General features: G+C 42.3%; 1 protein-coding gene across 1 annotated transcript; it reads right to left on the minus strand.

Moving 5' to 3' along the window:
- Window positions 1-4,694: 4,694 nt before the first annotated feature.
- On the minus strand, window positions 4,695-23,985 carry LOC123983230 (heparan sulfate glucosamine 3-O-sulfotransferase 3B1-like). The gene is made up of 2 exons (XM_046069404.1): window positions 23,147-23,985; window positions 4,695-7,695 (listed from the first exon to the last, which is right to left on the minus strand). The coding sequence occupies exons 1-2, from the start codon at window positions 23,725-23,727 to the stop codon at window positions 7,077-7,079; spliced, it is 1,200 nt and encodes a 399-aa protein (XP_045925360.1). The 5' UTR covers window positions 23,728-23,985; the 3' UTR covers window positions 4,695-7,076.
- Window positions 23,986-24,575: the final 590 nt, after the last annotated feature.

Genomic DNA, 24,575 nt, shown 5'->3' on the forward strand with positions numbered 1-24,575 from the left:
GAATTGCCAAAATCCCAAAGACCAAGAAAACTTCACCCACAATTTGCTGCGGACGTCAACATCCCTGTCCATGGACAGGTTTGTAAATACTTCACCTCTGATATTGTGAATGAGATCCCTGTTAATACACAGAGGTGTTTCAGAGACTTGTAAATAAACAGCCCAGGAGGTGTATCTCATTATGACCCATAAGGAAACATTGGCTGCTTTTATAAGGAGTGAGGGTGTGGGTAATGGGAGGGGGCATTTCCGATAAGCAGGCAGACCCACCACTACCAGCAACTAAACCTCCCACACAGCTACGGGTCACCTGAAACCACACAGACCCCCCACTCCCATAACCACAGTGCCAGGCTGAACAGGAAACAGAAAAACACAAAATTAATCAGGGCTTTTTTTGCAACCACTCCAGAGAAAGCCAGCCCTACACATCACACACACTGTGCCTCCACTGCTCGCTCAGTCACACCACATGTATTGTATTGGAGGCGAGCAACAAATCTCATTTTAGATTTAGCACGCTTTATATAAAGTGTAAATGTTGAACTGTCAAATGGTTCTGAAACATGCTACGCTCACCTAAGTGTTAACTAAGTGTAAAGAGGCAGACACAAGCTTTACTGAACACATGCAAGCCTTTTCAGTTATAATAAAGCAAATTGTTGAAGGTTATCAAAGTTTTCCAGAGTATTCTAGAAAAGCTACAGTACAGAGCCGATACTCTTAACATCCCCAGCAAGCTCACGCCGAGCTAAGCACAGCAGAGAATGGGGATGATTATTAACTTCCCTGACAAACTGTATTAGATACAGAATCTGATTACAGCATAAAGAGAATGTATGCCATAAATGTTTTTTCTGCTTTCTTATCCCATTAATTATCCCAATGCAAGATACAGTATTTCACAAAAGTGAGTACACCCCATCTTTGTAAACATTTGATTACATCTTTTCATGTGACTACGCTGAAGAAATGACACTTGGCTATAATGTAAAGTAGTGAGTGTACAGCTTGTATAACAGTGTAAATTTGCTGTTCTCTCAAAATAACACATCAAAAGTGAGTACACCCCTGAGTGAAAATGTCCTAATTGGGCCCAATTAGCTATTTTCCCTCCCTGGCGTCATGTGACTCGTTAGTGTTACAAGGTCTCAGATGTGAATTGCGAGCAGACTCCCTCATATTGGTCACTGGAATTTCAACATGGCACCTCATGGCAAAGAATTCTCTGAGGATCTGAAAAAAAGAATGGCCGAGGCTATAAGAAGATTGCCAAGACCCTGAAACTGAGCTCCAGCGCGGTGGCCAAGACCATACAGAGGTTCAACAGGACAGGTTCCACTCAGAACAGGCCTCGTCATGGTCAACCAAAGAATTTGAGTGCACATGCTTAGCATCATATCCAGAGTTTGTCTTTGGCAAATAGACGTATGAGTGCTGCCTGCATTGCTGGAAATATTGAACGGGTGGGGGGTCAGCCTGTCAGTGCTCAGACCATACGTCGCACACTGCATCAAATTGGTCTGCATGGCTGTTGGTCCCAGGAAGAAGCCTCTTCTAAATATGATGCACAAGAAAGCCTGCAAACAGTTTGCTGAAGAAAAGCAGACTAAGGACATGGATTACTGGAACCATGTCCTGTGGTCTGATGAGACCAAGATAAACTTATTTGATTCAGATGCTGTCAAGCTTGTGTGGCAGCAACCAGATGAGGAGTACAAAGACAAGTGTGTCTTGCCTACATTCAAGCATGGTGGTGGGAGTGTCATGGTCTGGGGCTCCAGACCTAAACCCTATTCTGTGGGGCCTCTAACATCCACCAGCACCGTGATGTCGTCATGATGGAGTGGAAGAGGACTCCAGTGGCAACCTGTGATACTCTGCTGAACTCCATGCCTGTGAGTGTTAAGGCAGTGCTGGAAAATAATGGTGGCCACACAAAATATTGACACTTTGGGCCCAATTTGGACATTGCACTCACTGTGTACTCACTTTTGTTGTCAGCAGTCTACACATATATACATATATACATATTGGCTGTGTGATGTGTTGTTTTGAGAGAACAGCAAATTGTCACATGACACCTGGGACGGGACATTTTCACTTGTGGGTGTACTCACTTTTGTTGCCAGCGGTTTAGACATTATTGGCTGCAGCAAATTTATACTATATTATATTATTGTTGTATATTATACAAGCTGTACACTCAATTGTAGCAAAGTGTAATTTCTTCAGTGTTGATGACATCACACGATCACATGAAAAGATTTAATCAAATATTTTTAAAAAATGTGAGGGGTGTATTCACTTTTGTGAGATACTGTCCAGCAGATAGTACAAACATTCAAATCACAAGTGTCTGAATCAGACATACAGTATGTTATCTTGATGAGCGGGAGAAGACCATCAGTGCATACTATATAAGCTTAAGGTTTCAAGAAGTTTGGAGTATAGCAACAGAACAGGAGGTCATTAGTTAAGGTGTATGAAAAATAATAAAGCCACCTGACGCATAACCCCCTTGCTTTTAAAGGGAAAGTAAGTGATTCTGCAGAAGGATTGTAGATATTTGAATTCAACTGCCAAACAAATACACCCATCTCTTTAGTGCTCCCTCAGAAGCTCCACCCCCCAAACTTCAAATCTCAAAAGTTTCTCCAACGTTGAAACTCCCTCGCTGTTGCCTGGTCATATAACTTTCTTCTCTGTTTATACTCTTCAGACCTTTTCCTGTTCTGCTGTTTCATCAAAGTGCCTGGAGTCCAGCATGTTCAAATGTGCCAGGTGTATAGAACTCTCTCTCCCAACACCCCCCTCCCTCAATCACTCCTGTGTACGAGCTCCAATATCATCTGTTGCTGACTGGCTGGAACAATGTTGCGTGGCAAGGGCCACACCACTTTCTTTGTTTTCCATTTAGAGAGCCAAGGCTGTGTAGGAAAACATTTTTTCAGAGAACATACAAAACAGAAATCTAGCAAACTGAAGAAAAAAAAGTGTATTGGACTACAATCACTTACTATCCCTTTAAGTTGAAACAAACAAACAAGTAATGTTGAGCTGAATATAAAATATGTGGAGAAAAAGTGAATGTTACTATCTAGCAGGTCCAATTTCAACTTAATATTACAGGAAAATAGTAAGGCAAATGGGTTAAATCCCTTAAGCCAATATCCATTACTAGCAACCTTGCTTGCAGGGAGCCAAGAGGAAACAGAGGAAATACTAAAACATAATTATTTATATTTTTTATCAATACTTAAATTAACAGTGTGAAAGTTCCATAATGCCAAACAGCAACCAAAAAATAAGCTTGCCACTAAAGGAAACTAATTTACAGCTAATTCCAAATACACTGCACATAGCTAAACACACAAGAGCAGAAATTATCACCCAGCATACAATTTACTGTAAACGTACAAACACCAACTAAACAGAGCCAAGACACCAACTCCAAACATGCATGAAAGCACAAGCAGTTAGCTTTTAGTTTACCTTGGAACAGAGGTCCCTGGCTTCTTGGGATGAGTGTCCTGGTACCAAGCTGCTAACGTTACATCATGGACAGGGTAACAGTGCACATGTGTGGCTCACAGCTGTTGTGAATAAAAGCAGCGTGTCAGAAAACACAATAATTTCCAGATACATGCACAAAATAATTTTGAAGTGACAAATCAGACTGTTGGGTGTTAGCTTGCTAATAAAATGCTACATTCGCTAGCAGCAGTCAGCCATGCAGTATCAAAATGCAATGAGTGGAGCATTTAGAGTTTTGTCTGCTTAAATGGTCAGGCCTCATTCAATTAAAGGGTCAGTTCACCCAAATGAAAACATATTTTCTCATTTACTGCTACTGGTGTCTAGTCATGTGGACACTTTTGGTTTAGTTTACCCAGTTGTCAGGATATCTCTGAGGTTTCTTTTTCTACTAGATACAGGTAAATGGAATTTCAGTTGTGGTGATCACAGCATTGAGAAATTTCAACGGCAGTGGAGGGAGCTCTGGAAACGAGAGGTCCCCATTACTCTAAAAGATACAGGGAACATGAATTTAATTTTTTAATAGATTTCGTAGAAATTAGTAATGAAAATGAAGAAACCGGGACATTTTTTTAAATGGATGCTAATGATTTTTTCTTTACTTAGCTCTTTGCACACAGATGAAATTCCATTCCATAAATATCAGAGACTGATAAACATATACTGTAAATAATTTAAACACATTGTGTTTTGTCTACACTGATAAATGGAGGTAAGAAAATGGACACACTTGAATCATGGATTTCTCCACAGTGGGGCATATAGATACATTTGATGTATCCTAAGCAGCTCATTGTGCCAAAACTGAGAACGACCTCAAAGTTTTTATCTGAACCCAAAAAAAAGTACAGTTAATGCCTGGTTCTGCTAGCTCACTTAAAATCACAACTTTTATGGCAGAATTTTCTTTCAAGAACCAAATGTAGTATTCTTAGAAAATGAGTGCCATTTAATAAAAAACCTCTGGGAGAGAATCAAGGAAATAAAATTCAGGCACAAGAGGTTTTGGTAAAATATATACTTTTTTATTTATTTCTTCATACAAAGAAATATTATGAATGTTCAGTATTTAATCATCTAGAAACATCTGTTCCATTTTGTTTTTGCATTGTGTAAAATTAATTCCTTTGATGTACATACCACAAAATACTTGATTTACATGTCTTTTTCATTTTTGTACATACAGATTTGCTAGTCTAAATACATATTATATGTGGGTAAGACAAACATTTTTAACATTTTTAGATCTCAAAACAGGTTGAATAAAACTCAACCATAACCAATGCAACAACATGGAGTAAATCCATGAGTGCCAGTTGTTTTTGTTTTATCAAATATTCCCTCAGTTACATGAACTTGACCAGAATTCAAATGCAGTACTCCATCAGTTACAGGGAAAATGTCGGACTTTCCTTCCAGAATGTGACAGCTTGCCAAGAGAGGTCATCATAAATGCTTTTTTTTTATAATCAAACATTGCACTAAAGAGAGAAGGGGGGACAAAGGCTTTCTACACATAAATTCTCACTAGGGGTATCTTGCTCTGGCAGAGTGAAAGTAAAGGACAGCATTACAAAAAATACAGTGTAACAAGCCTCCATCTCCCCTGCTACCAACCATTGCTTTGAGGCTGAACCAGACAACTGGTCTCAACTGGAAAATACGAGAAATAGCTGAATTAGGGTCATTATCTGTTTTAATGACAGGGGCAGGGCTCTGTTGGCTAGGATAGTTAAACAGGCACATTTTCGTAACTTCAAAGGGAAAAGGGGACAATTGAAATTGAACTTTTAACTAAAAGTGAGTGACCATCTGACCTTTAAATTTGATTTGAGGGACTTTTGTATGAGGATAGGTTGTGTACATTCAATCTGGGCCCTTCTTAAAGACATGAAGCCCTCCTCTGGACGCTAATAATCCCTTCCCATTATTCCTGCATTTTCATAATGGCCATCACATTGAGCATGCATAGCATAGCGTAGCACAGCATAACATCGCATAGCACGGCCACCTCCCTGTGCCCTTATAATAGTGTACAACCCGCTGCGAAGAGATGGGGCGGCACATCAAAGAATGATAACTACGCATTTTCTCCCTCTTGCATATCAAGAATTCAAGTAGAAAGACAAAAACAGAGAAGCAATGCAGGGAAAAAGCAGAGATAGGGACTCAAGCTGTGTGTAACATGATATCAACCCAAAGGTTGTTTTTTTTTTTGGCAACAAGTAGAGAGTTGAGATCTGTTGTGGAGAGATGAGATGTGTGAGGATGAGGAGAGTGAATAAGGCATAAAGTATATAGGCCATGCACGATGGCACATGAGGTTTTCTGATGACACTAGAGAGTTTAGACACTGAACCCTGCCTGAGGCAATTGTTGCTCTGCTCAGAGTGCTTCACAGAAACCTTTCCTCTTCCTTTGATCTATTTAGTCTGGGATCTAAGATGGGGCCTGGTGGACTTCTGTTTGAAGACACGCAATTTCAGTGAGGCGAGGCCTACTTGTTGTTTGTCTGTCATCTCTTCTGTCTTTATGCTTGATTTCTGACAGATATACCTCTGCTACCTCACGCAAAGATTTTCCATCTCATGTGAAAACAAGGCACTCTCCCCTGAGTGTTTCAGCTCTGTTTCCATCAACAAATCAAATGCCTCTCAAGGAAATTTGATTGAGACTTTGTGTGACCTTTGAACTGAGTGGATAGGGCAAGAGCCTGGCTCTCAGCCAACACTGTTTCTAATGGGGAGTTAGAGAGAGGAGGCTCGATCGAACTGCCAGTTACCTTTACCCAATTAGCATAATGTTAACATGGGCCCTTATGTGGTTGGGGATAGGATTTAACATTTGATGGATGGGCCATTCATTAGAGCAGGCAGCAGGAGCACTGAGAATGAAAGGGCTGCTGTATACTTTAAGCATGAGTGACACAATGAAGATCAATTAGGCCTATTGATCTTCCTGTTATTGAGTGGAAAGGGGCATGAGATATGCAGTTCAGGCCAATGCCAGTGCAGGAAAATTGGATTGTAGAAAACTTAACTGGAAGGTCTGTGTTGCAGTGAAACACGTTATAGAAAGAGCCACACCAAATGACAGGGTTTGAAACAAATTAAGGTAAAGTTATGATGCACATATAAATGAGGATGCACATGGATATGTGTTCTCCACTTCTCTGTGAGCACTCTGTACCCGTAATATGGTGCTTTTACACTTTCCACACTAATTTCTAGTTCAGTCATCGCTGATTATCTGCATTATAAGCACCAATAAATCCACTGAGTTTACAGGACCACAAGGGAGAATTCAAATTAAAATGAGGAATGTTAAAAACAACATATGGGCCAGATGTTATGTACAAATATGGTTAGGCAGCTTAGTGAATTAATTGCTTAGAAATAAAAATAAATTATTATAAAATAGATTTCTGTACATTTTACATATATATAGCAATATCTCCACATCTTGCCATTGAATTATAGAGGGAAAAAAATAACTTCTCAACAAATCAACAAAAAATGTCTTTCATGATTTTCACATCAATCCCAACCAAAGTTATGTCCTGTCATCTGGTAGAACTTCATGTTGAAGGGCCTGTAGAAGTCCCGTAGCCTCTGCACCACCTCAGGGTCAATGTTCGGATGGGTCCGCCCTTTGGTTTTGCCCAGGCAGTGGGGCTTACTGCTGCCCTCTGCCTTCTTCAGGCAAGGGAATCCCTTGGTCTGGTTGAAGTAAAAGTGTTTGTCTGTGATGATCCTCTTGAGACCCAGGAAGTCCTGCACACGGCCCAGCTCTCCAGCCGGGTCGCTGATCAAACGCTCGCCACTCACAAAGAGGATCTGGTCCATGGGGAAATACTGCAGCCAGTTGTCCAGGTGCTTGGCATAGATGCCGATCTGGATGGCGCTCCAAGAGGTGTCGATGAGCCCCGTAGTCCTGTTTTTGAAGGTGAGGCTCTCAAAAGAGGGAATGTCAGGCTTCTTAGACAGTGTCTGTGTGTAGTCTGAGATAGCCCTAGTGACGGGGTCCCTCACTACCACAATCAGCTTGGTGTCCCGGGACATGGCGGATATCCTCGCTGGAGCCTCTCTGGTCACAAAGTAGCTGGGGGTTTTCTCCATGGTGATCTGACCCTCCAGCGTCTTGGGCATCAGCTCCCTGCAGAAAAAAATGGAGGACACAAAAAAAGAGGTTAAGAGAAGGATAAGGTAGAGCAAGGACTTGCATAATGTAATCAAGTTGATGGAGTGTACTGTGTTCTGTAATCAATGACTCACTGAGCCTGTTTAGCCTTATTATAGTGCTTGAAAAGCTATTAGTGCAGGCAGTTCTCCAACATCAACATGCTCACTCACTCATAAGATATCTCTCTTCTGACAGAAAGCAGAAAACCCTTATTTACTGCATAATCAAATGCAGGGAAACATTTACAGGAATGTCTAAACATGTCTGACCCTGAATTTAACCATATTAAGGATTAGGAGCTGGGGTTTTCCCACCTCCGTGCAGACTCATTAATCCTCTCCCTTCTATTTGCAGCTAACCTGCTTTGTTACCCCTTAATAATTTTCATTGTGAAAAAAATTGATTAGCTTTATAATGTATGTGTTATAATTTTGCTCACAACACGTGTGAATTCCATTATCTGGTGGGTCTTCCCTGAGCTCAGCTTTCCTCAAACCTCACTGCTGGAAGTAATGTTCCAAAGTGGTCAGACTTAATCAAAATTCACCCTCCCTCTTTATACCATTGGAGAAAAAAAATCTGCCTTGCTGACTCAGGCATAAGCAGTGCCACAGTGCCCCCGCCCCCTATCCGACCTGCAAAAAAAAAAAAAAATGCTACAGTGCTGAAAGATGATAAGGCTTGTTCAGAAAGGGAATCTGTTTTTTGACAAGAGTAGGTTTGGGGGCTGGCTGATGGGCTTTACAAAGATATGTTACATACAGACATATAATCAAGAGGTACTTGAGAACAACTGGTTTTGAAGGAAGAGTGAATGTGCGCTGCTCTCTCAGCATTAGGTTTCAGAATTGGTGGCCAACCGCAGAATCTAGATTATGGTGGAGGCGATAAGAGCGGTTTGACTGACATTGGGATGCGGATCACCTTTCCCTCTTTGGCCACCGCCCCAAGAAGAAAACAAGCCTGTGTGATGTACATGGAATCAAATACGTTTCTGGTGCTGGCTGGATAGGGGAGGGGCAGTTCGTATTATGGACTGGAAACTACAACAGCTAGAATTTTTCATTCTGCTTTATCACAGTCAAATCAAAAAGACTATCACAGACACTCAAGAAAGAAAAAACTTCAAGGGACACACCAACAACCAAAAAACAGCAAAAATGCAGTTTAAAGCACTCAAAGGGGGAGAAAACAAAGGAAGGGCAAGATAACCGAGGGCACTGGTCTATCAGAGTGAAAACACTCTCACAGATAAGACTCTTGCTAGCCAGTTGTACCCTGAGCCTCGTTTTTCTTGTTAAGGCTAGGATACTGATCCCATTCGAATACTGTGTAATCCAACCTAGAGCATTTAGTACATTTTGGACCTATTCTGTACACTCAGAGGAAATATACTGGAATAGAATCTAGTGCATGTCCAACTAGCTCATGGCTAATTCATGTAACACCAGGGATTGGTGGGGGAGAAGAGAAAAACACACAGCATAATGCCAAGTAACCAATAAAATGCCTCATGGAACTGGTGTTGGCAGATGTTTGTAATCCTAATGCAGTGCCAGTGATCTAATTATGATAATATCTTCTTGATTGCTGACACATTAGAGGGATGAATGGAGTGGAGCCTGAGCTCATTAATAGGGTATTGAAATCAAAACAGATACAGCGTGTGTTTTTTTTTTGCAAGAGTATGACAGAACTTTCCACCAGCAAACCATTTCTGGAGATATAAATGCAAACAACACATTATTAGCACAAGCACATGAATTATCTACCACAACTTAAAAGTGTTTATACAGCACCTCTTGAATGTCTTCAAGGAATATAAACCAAACATGCTCGACTTAAACTGCAAACTATTCGTCATTCTCTCGATGCACAATGGTGATACTGCCTGCAAGCTTTCTGTCATTCCTTGTGCTAACATACAAAAAGAGTCCAGAGCCGAGATATAAGAGGCAAATGGTTTCCATCTAATCCGATTTCAAAATGACAATGCAGCATGGAGATACGGAGGAGGCCTGAGTTACAATGAGCATAGTGATAGATTATGCTGATCCAAGCTCTGGGAATCCTTTTTTAAAATCAAGTGTTGGGGGTTGGAGGAGCGTAAAACAAGGAGATGGTTGGATAGCGAGGGAGAAAGAAAGTGGTGAGGAAACTCCTAAAAAGCGCCAAATCCACAAGAAGAGACCCCCTCTAATAAAAAGTCTCCACCTCTGACTTTGCCCACTCTCTCTGCCAAAGAGATAAAAAAAAAGGCAGGAAGAGAGAAAAGGGAACAGAGGAGGGGAATTGTAGTGGGACAAGTAGCTCTTGGAGAAACAATGCCTATTATACTCTTTTTTGATTTATGAGGTGCTGCTTTTAAAGATTCCGTCAGCAAACAGGCAATTCCTTGACACCGGGCTCCTCTTTTTTCCTGCTTTTCTTTGAAAGTGAGCCATTGTCCCTGAACGAAGGGGTGAGCAGGGCAGTGGTCAGGGCAGGGGGGCGGCAATGGGGGCAGGGTAGAGAAGGGGCAGATAGAGGAGAAGGAGGGGGGTGGGGGGGGTGCTTATCGACGGCTGAGTGGAGCACTTCTCCGTCCTTCTCAACCTCGAGTGAGAGAAGCCTTTTGGAGAGCTCTTAAGTGGAACGTGTGCCAAAATTGCCCTGCAAACATCACCCTGCCCCCCTTAGATACTATAGACTCCACAGACTTAGATTGTCTAATATGGGAAACAGTAATAGTAAAAACTGTAAATAACAAACTTGACCTAAAAAATCATGATGCAAAACATTTCCCTTGCTTGCTTGTACTTTCACATGATATATAGCTGTAGACTTTCCCCCCTTCATGCTTCTTGGCACCTTTGTCCATTGAGAATATTTCCAAGTTAAAAGACATGCCAAAAACAGCGATAAGACACAAAGCAGAAGCCTTTGTCACATGACAGCATCAAACAGGGGCCGGCGAAGCGGCCCTTTGCCCTCTGTTTTAAAGAGCCCTCATCCCGGTGGAGATAAACGGCAGGCAGGAAAAGGGTTATTTCTGTCTGATGCTTCTGTCTCCCTTCTGTCATATTTGATTTGATGATAACAGGCTGCCACTGAGCTGTCTGTGTCATAGCATCCGTGACAAAATGACTAGTTTGCTCAGAGACAAAAGGAAAAAGCTATGTGGCATGTGTCTGTCGATTTTCTACTCGATACAAAAGGTTTTCAATTGTCTCACATGTCTGGATGTTGAAAGCATTTGCATCTCAAATTAGGGTTTGTTTATTTGAATACAGACAAATCAGAGGTAATTTTGTATCCAACAGTGAAAGGAGGCTGTGGCTTTTCTCTTATGGGCATTTAAAGCTAAAGCTGTCTGGTTTCTATGGCTTGAAGACCCTGGAGCAAGTGTTATCTCCCTGTGGGAGGTAACACTACGCAAAACAACAGCGTACACACAACAGTAAGTAGCTCTAAGTACAAGCTGAAATTAACCCAAGATAAGAAAATCAAATAAATCAGCTACTTTTTGGAAATCCGATTCATGATCAACAATTCACTTCTGTGAGTTTTCTTTACATTAAACCCTCAGTCTCCAGTCTTCACCCCATTCTCTCTTCCACTGATCCCCAAGGTTCCCTCAACCCCTGGCAATCAGGCCTTGAGGTCTAATAGCAAAGTGACACTTCACAAGTGGGAAGAAGGAGAGGGAGGAAATGAAGGCAAAAGTACTGAAAGGGTCCCTTTCTCTTCCAAGGGCCTCTTATCCGAAACCCTTCACACGAACCAATGTGGTGGACCTACAAGCATTTTCAGGAAAGACAAAGAAACATCTCATCCTCATTGGATGATTAGGATCTTGAGCACCGCTTGTTCGTTCACAGTTGAACATGTTCAAAATTTGATCTTTTCAACCCAGGAAACAGCAATGCATATATTTCATAAGACAATGTGCGGAATCTGATACTGTAAAAAGAAGATACATGCAGACACGGAGGGCTCATTTCATGAATTCAGGGATGAGTCACTGGTAAATAAAAGCAGTGTTCATTACCAGCGTTCCCTTTTACAGCTCTCAGTTCACAGCACAAGAAGCCTACATGCTATGAAATGGAACTGAAGTGAGCAACATGTTTATGTAACGCACATACCAATGCATACACACACACACACACACACACACACACACACACACACACACACACACTATGGCTACTACAAGGGAGGTAGGCATGCACATCATTGGCTGGCTCACTGAATATTTTCAAAGTAGCATTTAAGCACATACAGAAGCCAGACATTTTGAAATATACTGCACTCTGTGCCTGGAGTCTGACATTATATTTAACCACCGAGCATGGCTTTGGCTATAAATTAAAAGAATAGAGAAGATGGTTTATGGCGCAGTCGGCCGGGCCACTCCGATGGGAGACGAGCTCCGGCTGCAGTCACAGAAGCATCTTCTGGTCTCTCTTTCAAGCACTTGGAGTGCAGTCCAGGTGTTAGTATGTGGCCACTTAGAGCGTTTTGACAGTTCATCTCCTGGCTGAGAAGAGCCAGATATCCCTGCTTAAAACTGAGATCTTGCAGGTGTGTCTGCTGAAGGGGGGGGGGAGGTGTCTGTGTGTATCTGTCTTTTATATGTATCTGGTTATGTGTTTGGGTACAACAAAGTATGCATCTTCCCACCTGCTTGTCACTTAATACCCAAAAGCTGCTGCATGATGAACCCTCACTGATGCTACACATGATCAGAGTCAACTGTCAGTGCTCCTCCCGAGCCTGAGGTTTCAAATTAACAGGCATCACTGAATAATGGTGTCACTGGAAACTCAAGAAGGTGGCTGAGTGAAAGCCCCCCCCCCGAATCATCTGTCTGCTAAAAGGATTAATAATGCAGTTTGGCCTAGTATCGCAAATGCAGACCTGGATGGCGGGGTCCTGCATTGGATGGTGCATATCATGTAGCTATTAAGGAGAAGAGCTGTTTGAAAACTACATTCCTTTTTCAGATTACTGGGAATACTGTTGTCGAGAGGCCTGTCAGTATGAATGGAGTAACTGCAGACTATTTTCTACTGTCTGTTGCTTGACTATACTGCCACGCGAACAACAGTACACATGGGTATTGATACACTGTTTAACTTTTGGCCAGTCCCTAAGGAGGATGAATATTTAGCTGAAATGCTGAAGACTGAGTCTTGTTGACCTCAGTTTCAGGGCAGTGTTGTCTGTCTAAATTTTGTATTTTCACCAATGCTACACAACTGCATGTCTTTGTAAATAAAACAAGTCAGGAAAAGGACAGACGGTGGCCTTGACCAGTGATTCCCAACTGCGAGTGTTGAGATAGAGAACAAATTAAGGGGTTGCAAGATGATTGACAAGATAGGAAAGAGGGAAGATATGTCTTTTCTCAATCAATCTTCTTGTGAAACACTTGTACTTTTTCAAGAAACATGCAACTGTTGACAAGGGGTTGCTATAAAGGGTCTAAAAGGCTTAGACTCACAGATTATCTGTGAACGATTGAGGTTCTTTTTGAGTACGGTTTTGTATAAAATTAGACTTCAAGCACAAATGAAAAAATAAAAACACACGTACAGGCTTTAGTGTCACAGTACTTAATTATAATATTTCTACTAACAAGAATATAAGAAGGGAGACTAAGGAAAAGGCCAGTGCCTGTACAACAAGTCCTAAGGTCAAAGTGTAATGAAGCATCAACCATTTTAAGCTTTTCCAAACATATACTGAGTTGCAGTGGCCAAACTGGAAGGATCCATCGTCTCGTTTCTTGGTCAGTGACACTTTGACACCCAAACTCTGTGCTGGACTCCTAATCTGGTTGATAAATGCAGCTCCCAGACCCTTAACTCCATCAAGAAGTTGCACTATGTCAGAGCAGCCTGGGAATCTACTGACCCTCCATGTAAACAAAGCAGTTAACCCGACCGATGCAACCCGTCCATCCATCATTTTTCACTGGAATCAGGGAGTCATGCTTCACCAGTGTTGAGCATTTTTTATTGTAGTGTCTCTTACAGCCTGAGTAACTGTGTGTAAAAAGTGTGTAGGAGAGAGAGAGTGAATGACAGAGAGAATGTGATTCAATGAGGGAGGAAAAGACAGAAAGAAGGAGAGAAGGGGAGTCAGGCCTTGCGGTCACAGACCCTCCAGACTGGTTTTGGGCTCATACCCAGCCTGGTTTTGGAGGCAACATCAGACACTAATAAAGCAGAATAAATAAATAGAAAACTAACCACCACACATAATGTCATGGACTACATGTCAGACACCCCAACAGCACATTACCCCTAGCCGCAGCTTCAGATACCCCCCTCTGTTACGTCCTGAAAATACTTAAGTGAGGCTTAGAGATCCGGCTCTTATACCATTGTGGTCGCCTTGTGATGGGCGGCATCGCAGAGGCGTGACAAGCACAAATTATTCAATTCAATAAGTAACTATCATTTTTCCTACTCGGAAAATCTGTTTTTAAGTATATTTGTTGCTATTTGGCACCTTTGGAAAACAACACAGGAATGTGTGGAGCCATAAGGGACTTTCAGGCCTGGAACCACATCAGCTTGTGGCCATAGATGTCTGCCTGGAATTACCGAGTGTTAATAACCCTGCAGTGAAGCGAAGGAGTCCACCATGTGGTATAAATAAAACAGAGGAGTTGGTGAAAGGGACGGTGGAGGGTAGAAAGTAGAAATACCTCCTCCCTTCCTCTCATGAATGTGCAACAGCATGCTTACAGAAGTGTTTTGTTGGGTTTTTTCTCCAGGTTTTCACAGATGCTGCCAAACATTCTTCTGGCTTAAAAGAGGTGAAAGATCCCATCGTTTTGGTAACACTTAACACAACATCTCACCGCTTTGTTTGACATGGGATACAAGATGAGTCACCTGACACTGCTGCAGCGATCAGGCTACTCATTGTATTGAGAACAAACTCTTGCAGCAGACACACACGCACTCTCTCCCTGAAATCCACCACTTGGCGATATTACCCAGAATTTGTTTAGCACTAGTAATCCTCACTAATCAGTGTGTTTGCTCTGGGTGTTTGCTGAAGGTGTTAGCCACACATTCTTCTGCTCCGTCAGTATCAGTGTGCGACTGACAGCTCGGACGAAATAAACCGACGAACCGTGAAAGGATAAAAAACAACAATGAAGGTCTGCAGGTGTGTGTGTGTGTGTGTGTGTGTGAGCGAGTGTGAGGATTTCTAGATGTTTTTGTGTGCGTGTGCAGGCAGAATCAGCCATTCTGACTGATTTCCTGACACTTGACATGCATCAAGAGGCACATGACTCCTTGATCTAGCTACAGCGAAGATGAATAAAAGATGAAACAGACTCCAGAAGAACATACATGCCACCACCCCCACTCCCTAGACACACACGCAGTCACACACATACACACAAAAGCAGACGTAGAGAGAGAGAGGGAGCGAGCAAGCTACTTTGCATCCTGTTTGAATTGGCTGTCATCCGTAACTGCCTGCACACCTTTTTGAAGACAGGTGAACTACAAAGTGTGTGTGCGAGACGGAGGGGATTTCCTCTCCACTATATGTCACTCATTGAGCAGAAAACCATCTTCCTGTGTGTTTGGGCTGTTATTTTGCTTCCATTACTCACACTGCAGCTGTTGTTGCAGGTTAATGGTTTACAAATTCCTAACGACAGGCTGCCTCCCAAGCTAACATATAATTAGCTAAATTGAGTAACGATAGCTCCAATTGTGACAATTAACCTGATGCTTTCAGAGATGGAAAGAGTGGCAGCAGAAATCCTCAGGCAATCCTACAGTTTTCTTTGGATTTGAGCCTAGATGTTCTCTCCTACAATATCTCTGAGCGCCCCGAAGACAAGATGATTACTGTTAAGAACAGGCATTTTAACCGTTCTGCTACGAAGTACTGCCAAAAGCAGACATCTTAGCTAGTAGTTCAGTTTCAGGGTTTCGTTATTTCATTCAGGGGGTGTTTGTGGAACACGATGACAAATGTTTTCACCCCTCCTCTGTATCTCTATCAGTAAGCCTCTTGGTTAGAAGTGAAACAGGATATGCTCTAACTTGGTGCCAGGAAGACAAGCTATTTTGTGATGGGAGCAAAGACAAAAAAGGGGAGCAGGCGCCAAAAAAAAAGAAGATATTTGAGAAATGCCAGCTTAATACTATATGTCAGCCCGGGGCCAGAAGACTTCAGACGATGTTTGTTTTCATAAATCTTTTCGACAGCTAAATAAAGTTTTTTCTTCTTTTTAACTACATAATCCACTATGATGTTTCATTGTCAGTGCACATCCAGAGTTCTGAGTAAACACTCGCATACCTTTGCTAAAAATGCACAAACCTCTAAATTTCTCATTTGCAAAATGGAAAATCTTTTTTCTGATTTGTTGCAGTTTTATAGCAGTGCAGTATTTTTGCTGCCTCCCAAAGCTACAGACCGCTGTTTCAAGGACAGCGTTCTGATTCTGATCAGTTAAACAAGGAGAGAAAAACTACTCTTGGTGGAAAATAATTGGAAGTGAGTTAAGTTTGGCCAGGTTGTCTTGGAGTTGAGCTGAAGTGTTCTTACAGCTCTTATGAGAGAGCCCAACAGCTCTGGGAGTACATCTAAATGGAGAGAGTGACTAGTGTCGAGCAGCCATGGTGCAGAGAGACAACTCAGGGCTTCTAATGAGCTCTGCTCTTTTACTGCCAGGCTAATGGAAACCTCAGGAGACCTCAGTTGCTCTGTGTGTGTGTGTGTGTGTGTGTGTGTGTGTGTGTGTGTGTATGTGTCCTCCGCTTTCCCAGAGGCAGGCACACTCTCCAGCACCCTAATGGCTACCTCTGGGACTTAATACCTGGGACAAGTGAAGCTTTACAGGTCATCACTTTCTCTTCTTCCTCCACCTTCTCCTCAGCTACATTTTCTTTTCTTTGGAAAGCAGCAAGGAGTTCCCCGACTAACCTATCATTAACAAGAGTAGCAGTGAATGATTAACAGAACCATATTAGAGTGTTTGTTTCTTCCAGCCTCCAGGGGAAGATTTTTTAATGCGCTAAAGAGTGTTTATTTAGCAGCAGTGAATGACCATTAACTCTGAAGGGAGGATGTCTGGTTCTGTTCTGACATGTGTAACAACATCCAAATTATCACCTTGTTAAAAAAAGGGCCTTATTCACACGTAGCACAGAGGGAGGGTTTGTACACAGCTTTCTTCATCCTACGCTTCCTTCCTTCTTCCAATACTACTTCATTAGACTTCTTTATGAGTATTTTTCATTGTTGTTGATTTTGAATTGCACAGACTGCAAAGACACACTGCGGCAGAAGTCACAAGTCTTCCGCCAGTGTGAGTGAGCACAAACAATAGCCTACACTTTTTAAAATGAGAGTGTGTGTGCTTGAGTTTTTCTGTTTGCATCAACTGTGTGAATTCAGGAGTGTGTGAATGTTTGACAGCAAGTTCCTGTCAGGCTCTGTGGCTTTTATCCCCAGCTCCAGCAGGAGGTTCCTGTCTGTAGCGGCCATATTGTCTTCACTGCTGTGGGTAGCACTCACTGGACACCACCACAGTGCAGTGCTGCAACGCCCCTCTCCACAGGTCCCCCCTTTCACAATTAACCGGTCGTAATTTGGGGATGAAAGCTGCCTTTTTCACTGTTTCTCCACTCCCCAGTCACTCTCCATTCTCGGATGAGCCATGCCAGCTTAGGCAGCAGGGAGAGAGGACCTCCGTCCCTTCACACTGACCAAAGGCTTCTCTGGGAGACAGCCACTCGTGGTCAGCGAGGCCTGCAGCGAACCCCGCCCAGGATTGGACGAACCGAGCACGACATGTGACACTATTCTTACATACCAGCAGCGCAAGTGCACAGCTGGAGAATGGAGAAAGGCAGTTCATAAGGGAGGGATTTGAGGATGATGTTTGGGGGAGGAACTGGGAGGTACTGAGGGGAAACAAGGCACCATTAACAAATAATCCACTCATTTGGGAACTCAAGGTGGAAGTTTAGCCAGCACAGAGGCACAGTTTCAAACTGCTTGTTTTGCAGCGGTGGAGGATTTGAGCAGAGGATGAGAACCTGTTGTCAGCTGTACACTTGGCTGGCCGGGCGCTCGTCCCTGAGGAGCCGTTGAGTTCCAGGAATCAGGAAACAATCAGAGTGCCAAAGTATCTAATAATCTGAATTCATCTTTGTCCTCTCCAAAACTGTAACTGAGTTAAAGCCACTTACAGTTTCAGTGCTCGTTGATTCTGTCAAATGCTGATTTTTAAAACAAAACAAAAATCATCCTTGTTTACATAACTCAGTAGGCTTTAAAACCACGCTGTCATACTATTGTTTTCTGCAAGGAACGGCTGTAAAATCCCCACTGGGGTTTGTAGGTTCCAGCAGCTTTCTGTAGCCCTACAGATGGTCAACACACAGACCCTGTCAGAAAGCAGACGTGGGTCTGACCCCAGTCAAAGGCCCTTAACCCATCTCTGCACATTACCTCCAATCAGGCCTGACGGATCAATACTGGCTATCCCAGAGGAGGCAGGCCATGGTGACGTTAGTGTATGGCGTCGAGTCTTTCTTTCTTTTGTGACTGGAGATGAAAATGATTTGTGGCTTCACAGCTGAGCCTGTATCAACCACGCAGCATCTACATCACTTGAACGGCACTTTTCTATACCTACTGGCTTTCTGCATAACATCCCGTGTATGCAAACATCAGTACTAGATGTTTTGGGAACAATGCTGATTTGACGCCTTTCACTGGAGCTCTATAGAACCAGGTGGCCTCTTTTGGCCATTGAGAGGAAGGAAGCGGGGCGAGGTCAGTGGCAACAGAGAGTGGATGGGTCACCTACATGGAAATAGGAGCACCCCTGTGGTGAACAGATAAAAGGACGTGCACCCATCCAGAACTGTCCCTGACATGGCCAGGAGCTGCAGTCTGGCTCCGTGGGGGTGGATCGGCCTTTAGATAACGGCTTTCAAACAGCGCAGACTTCCGCAAGTATCCCAAGTCTGATAGCGGAAAGTGATTTTTTTTTTGGGGGGGGGGGCACCTTTTCAACAATGCTCCTCTTGTGTTTTTTTTGTGTGTGTGGCGCTATAAGTAGCTTTTACTGATGATGCTTTGTCAGTCTGTTCACCTCCACAGTGAATTACCACAGACTAGATACAAAGGTTGACCAAAGAGACATCCTGCTCAGGGATGGCGCCGATTCAATCCCACCAGTCTCTCGACAGTGACTGAAGCCTAATCTTTGATCACAAACCACATCACACAAAGACTAAAAATTATATAGTTCAGTGTGTGGGCTCCAAGTATTACATCTTGTATTATTAAGACAGAACAGTTCACTAAATTCAAAACTAGAAGAAAACATTTAACCTTAAAAATGTCCCACCGTAGAGATCAGCAAATAACAATTTCTGAAACTTTACAGAAACTGCAAAGTTAAAATAATCTCTGCAATACAGCAAACATAACACCACTCTAATATAACACATACCACCCATATGACCATGAACTCTATAACCACGTTTGCTCCAACATGTTCTGAGCTCCTTGTTTAATGCTAAAGCCACTCCGAGGGAGGAGCAACAGCGTAAACACTGCCGGGCCCTGACAGCGAGCTAAGACCAGAGCCCGCGACACGACAGCAAAACCACACTACAGTAATTATATATCAAAGCCCCTTCATAGCCAATACGGCTAAATGGAAGATGAAGAGAGCGACATGCACCACAGACTGACAGGACGAGATGAAGGCTGCCGTCAACAAGAGTTAGGAGTAAATAAAATACCTCTTGTTTATTAAGAAAACTGGAGCAGTGTGGAAACAGTAGACTTTGAACTATCTGCATGAGTCACAGTTTGATAAAAATGACTCTTCAAACAAACTGTAAATATACAGAACCGCTAAAATAGCTAAAGGTGCTAATTCCTAAACTCCTCAACAAGTCTCAAAGAAGTCAAATCACTGCAAATTTTAATCCTACATTTCTTCTTTGGCCTTTTCTTTCTGTTTCTGTGGTTTGTGCACTTTGTGTCCTTAAATTGTCTTCTCTGCCTTTCATCCTATATTTGTTTTTGCTTTCTCTTGTAAAGTTCTTTGTAACTTCGGCTATGAAAAGTACATAACTTTTAATGCCACAAATTACATAGTAGCAAATAAAAAAACACACATGATAACTTTAGTTGTAGCTTCACAAAATGCTCACGCTGCTGACCCTGAGCTCTATTTATACTGTATATGTTATTACTCTAAATTTCCCATTAATGTATGTGCTGAAGATAAGTACATTTTTTTACTTATCGCTATCAGATAACACCCCTCGACTTTCATCACACTACTGAACAGGTGCAGATGAGAAATAATGAACCAATGTTCACATTCAGTCACACTGGTCTGTTGAGCTCTGACTCTCTCTTTCTATGTGTGTGTGTGTGTGTTCCTTGGGGCCAGTTCATGCATGACCTCACTCTGAAAATGTGTACCTCCTGATACAAGGACCCCTCGGTCAAAAGCATGAATCATGTGTTTGTCTTTGGCACAAATAAAAACTGTCAAAGTACATCGGAAATCCACAATAAGACTTGTTATAACCACCTCCATTCATTTTGAAACTTCTTCACTGTGCACTGCCTTCCCCGAGTCCTTTCTGCTCCCTGTATGGCTGCATTTACTTGGTGGAATTCCAACTCTAAATGCGTATCCATTGGGGGAGGCAAAGATGGTGCAAGCTAGTTACAATAGTGGATGGCAGAGAGATTGTGCAAATGAACAAACAAGGAGAGGTGAATTGCTCAACTCGCACACTCATGCACACACACACAACAGTCTACACCCGCCTCCATAAATGACCCTCACCGTGATCAGATCATATTCCAACAGAATATATTTCAATGCCATGCAATTTTGCCTCTGTCTGGAACATTCCAACTTTCTCTCCAAAGTCACCGCCAGTATCTGGTCCTAATGGGAAACTTTGGAGGATCAGCAATGAATGAAGTATGATTTCCTTGCTCGATCCATCCTCACTGGAGAATTAGGATCACTAAAACTTTTTTCCCCCACTACAGGGACTGCTTACACCAGCTGTTTCACTGAAAAATACATTTCTTATTGCAGATCTTCTATAGCAGTAGGTCAAGACAGATTTCACTGCTCTGAAATTCAGTCAGAGAGACAACCAAGTTCATTATTTTTTGCATCACATACAACAAAAGTTATGTGGAATTGCACACTGCTGAAGTATTCAACGTTGAATGAAAAATTAAAATGAGAACTCCACAATTGTTCTCTGTGTATTTCCGTATGCATGTGAGTGGGACTGAGCATGTGATGTTATTTTCTGGCACCAACAGGGAAGAAAATGTGACTAAAAGTGAAATTTAGCTCCAGACATTATGCTTCCATTCTATCTCAGCAGAAAACCTTGAGTCATGGCTGGCTTAAAAAGTATTCGATTTCATGGCCTAAAAAACTAGCAGAAAGCACTTTTCCACAAATCACAAGAAAAGTTGGAAATAAATAATAAATAACCTTCCTCCAAACTCAAACCAAAAGACCTGCGGTGAATCTGTTTCTATCAAAGCAAGCACAGGAAACTATCAAAGATATGTGTCTTTATTTTGAATGCTGCCAAAACTTGGTTTCCCATTTGGCTCTTCTTTTTTTCCTTAACACTGTTGGGGCCCCCTTCGAGGTCTTGCATTATTTAAATCCGTTAATCGAGCGGCCACGAAATCCAAAATTATTTTTTCTCACTTTGTCAGATGGGCTCTCCCTTTTTCATACTCAGATACAACTTCGTGCAATTCGCGCATTAACTACACTAGAGGCAACAAGACTTGACATTTCACAGTCTATTCAATGTGAAGGTCCGCAAAAGCCAGACAATACTACGAATTTAAAGTTGCATCAATTTGCAATCAATAATTTGATTTTGCCATCTGAAATTATTAGCCATAACCTCCCCTGTTATGGATAAAATAATGACCACAATGACCAACACTGCCATTATTCAGATACAATTACACTAAAGACAAATCAAAAAAACTGATGACCGATTTGAAAAACTAAAGGAGCAAATTTCGTTGGATTTTATGAACGAGCTGGGGGTGTTAGGGGCTTTTATATACACCCATTAAACTCCACAGGTCCTAAACTCCTTATATTAACACTTTGTGATGTAAATCACAAGGATAATGTTAGTTTGTCGGCCTCTGAAGATGTTAAACGGTTTTGTTGCGGGTATTGTTCTAAGATGGATCCTCACTTTGTCTTGCAGATCCCTTTTTCATGCAGCGTAGAGTATTGGGCCCGTGGAGCCTATTGACATAAGAATGGTCAAAACGATATAAACCCTTTAAGGTCTGTAAACACTATTAGCTTAAATATTCTAAATGACCAAACACTATAATATTTCAATTTTTTCAGTTCTCAAAAATGCTGGAACAAGTCAAGTGCACGTTAAGGCTTTCATCACAATGCATTGAAAGAAAGCATAAAACGTTTCTGCTGGGTCACATTTAGTCATACATGCGCTCACCATCATGTAACAACAGCTTACCGAAAGTTGAAATCAACACAACGCCCACACCTGCTCTAAATAAACCACACTTCATTTATAAGAACGTGTCAAAGTCGTAACAAAACACAATATACAACTAATTGCACGTTTTAACTTGACAGAAAAGCCCGGGGACCGCGGAGGTGCAGTGTTGCACTGTGTCCAATAGAGATCACTGCACATCGCAGAAACCGGCCAGCCTGTAATCTCCCAGCAAGCCTCATAATGTGACACAAGTCAGTGCTTTCTCAAATCACACACACCATAACACAAGTCTGACATCAAACCTATAAAAAAAACGAACTAATAAAATGAATAAGGGATAATAGGCCTATGTGCGACCCAAAAACCTGACGACATAAAACAAAACACTTTGGGTCACAACCCAAGTAAGTCACCGTGTTTATTTACCTTCAAGTGTTCAGTTTGGAATAAACATTAACTGGCTGGATTATAACTATACTAAAAAAAAAAAAATCTAAATTTGTTATAAGCTTCTTTTAAGTCTTTTGAAGTCCAAATTAGTGTCCTTGTAAACGAATTTGGAGTTATTTAGCTTGTTAGAGAGTAGCCTATATAACGGTGTTAATGTTGCTGAGGGAATTAATAAAAAAAAAAAACATTAAAATATCTGACAAAACACTATTTTATCAAACACATATTCATTCCGCGGTATTGGCTCACAGATACAATATCAGCATAACTGTTGAGCAGCACTGTATTCTCAAACCCTATAGCTACATTTATTTTATGGAGTAGACTAATAATATCATCTAAAATGGCACAAGTACAAGCATTTTGTTTTCTGGACATATTCAAGCATCATCCAAACGTAGTAGAGCCAAATGAACCAGTTATACCTGTACCACTCCAGTCCGTTCTCATAGTTGCGGTCGAAGAAGTGCGGCTCCGCTCCCACGGCTCTGATGTCGGGATGAACGCGGAGAAACTCCAGCAGAGCCCGGGTCCCTCCTTTCTTTACCCCGATGATGATTGCCTGCGGCAGCTTCTTGCTCCCGGAGCCGTTGGAGAAGCTGGACATGGCGCTTGGCTCCGGGGCTCTCTGCTGCTCGCCCCGCATCTCGTCCCAGTCGTCGCCTCTGTCCGTCTCCAGCTCGTTATTGAGCAGGTCTCTGGACGCGGCGGTCCTGATGGACGGCTCCTCGTAGTCGCTCTCTATATCCTCCCACGGCTGCGGTTTGGCCAGCAGTCTGGACACCAGGTCCGTCCTGCTGCTATCTGTCCTTCTGCCAACCGCCGAACCAGACTCCTTGCCCCGGTAACTGTCCACCACCAAACTTGGCATGGTGGAGCAGTAGCCCACGCAGGAGTACAGCATGTATACCCAGATTAAAAACATGATGCTGAGCAGTATTAGTTTCTTCTTCACGGGGCTAGACCAGAGGGCATACAGGCTGTGGCAAATCAGGCTATATTCCATAAGCCTTTCGGTTGAAAATCATATCCCAGCGGCGCATATTGCCCAACTCAGTCCCGGTGGCACCTCGGCAACCCTCGCAAAATTACGCACATGCTCACCTAAAACTAAAAATAGGCCTAAATAAAACTTACAAATTAAAACAAAAAAACTAATCTAAATATATTCGAAGAGGATGATATATCCAGGAATGAAAAGGCATTGAGGATTTTTTTTATCATAGTTGTGGTTATAATCTGGAGAATTGTAGCGCTGTGCAGCTCCAGGCTCATCTCAGGTTTGTTAAAACTGCTAGTGGAGCACGAGACCTTATAGAGACACATGCGGCAGAGTGACAGCAGCAGCAGCCAATAGCTGCACGGAACACAAATGTGGAGCAGTGTGTTGATAGAAGCTGGCCAATCAAAGGGAGGCATGGGCGGTCCCGGCCGTGGGATCCCCGGTATGGAGATGAAGCGTGTATGCGGGACGCTGCTGAGAGTTTGGAAAACTTTTCTTATTGGGCATAGAGCCCAATTAACTTTTGTTTCTCATGTCCCCGTACACACACATATTCTTCAAATGAGTTTAGACGACTTTAAATGTTTCCTGCAGGTTTATTCCAACATGGTTTACACATTGCAACCCTTTGGTGCCATATTCTTACTAGGCAATAAACAATAAAATACCCCTTCGAAACCAGTTTAATTAGGAGCTTTGAAAATTAAGAACATTTTTAGGGAAAATGTTATCTAAACGCCTAAAGAATTTTAGGCCAGACTAACGCAGACTTTGCCAAATGAGACAGTCTGACTTTCCTTCTGACACTGAATGAGAAGTATCTTAATGAAGAGGTCACATATTGTTCACGA

Source organism: Micropterus dolomieu, linkage group LG14 (assembly GCF_021292245.1).
Source record: "Micropterus dolomieu isolate WLL.071019.BEF.003 ecotype Adirondacks linkage group LG14, ASM2129224v1, whole genome shotgun sequence".
Taxonomy (NCBI): Eukaryota; Metazoa; Chordata; class Actinopteri; order Centrarchiformes; family Centrarchidae; genus Micropterus; species Micropterus dolomieu.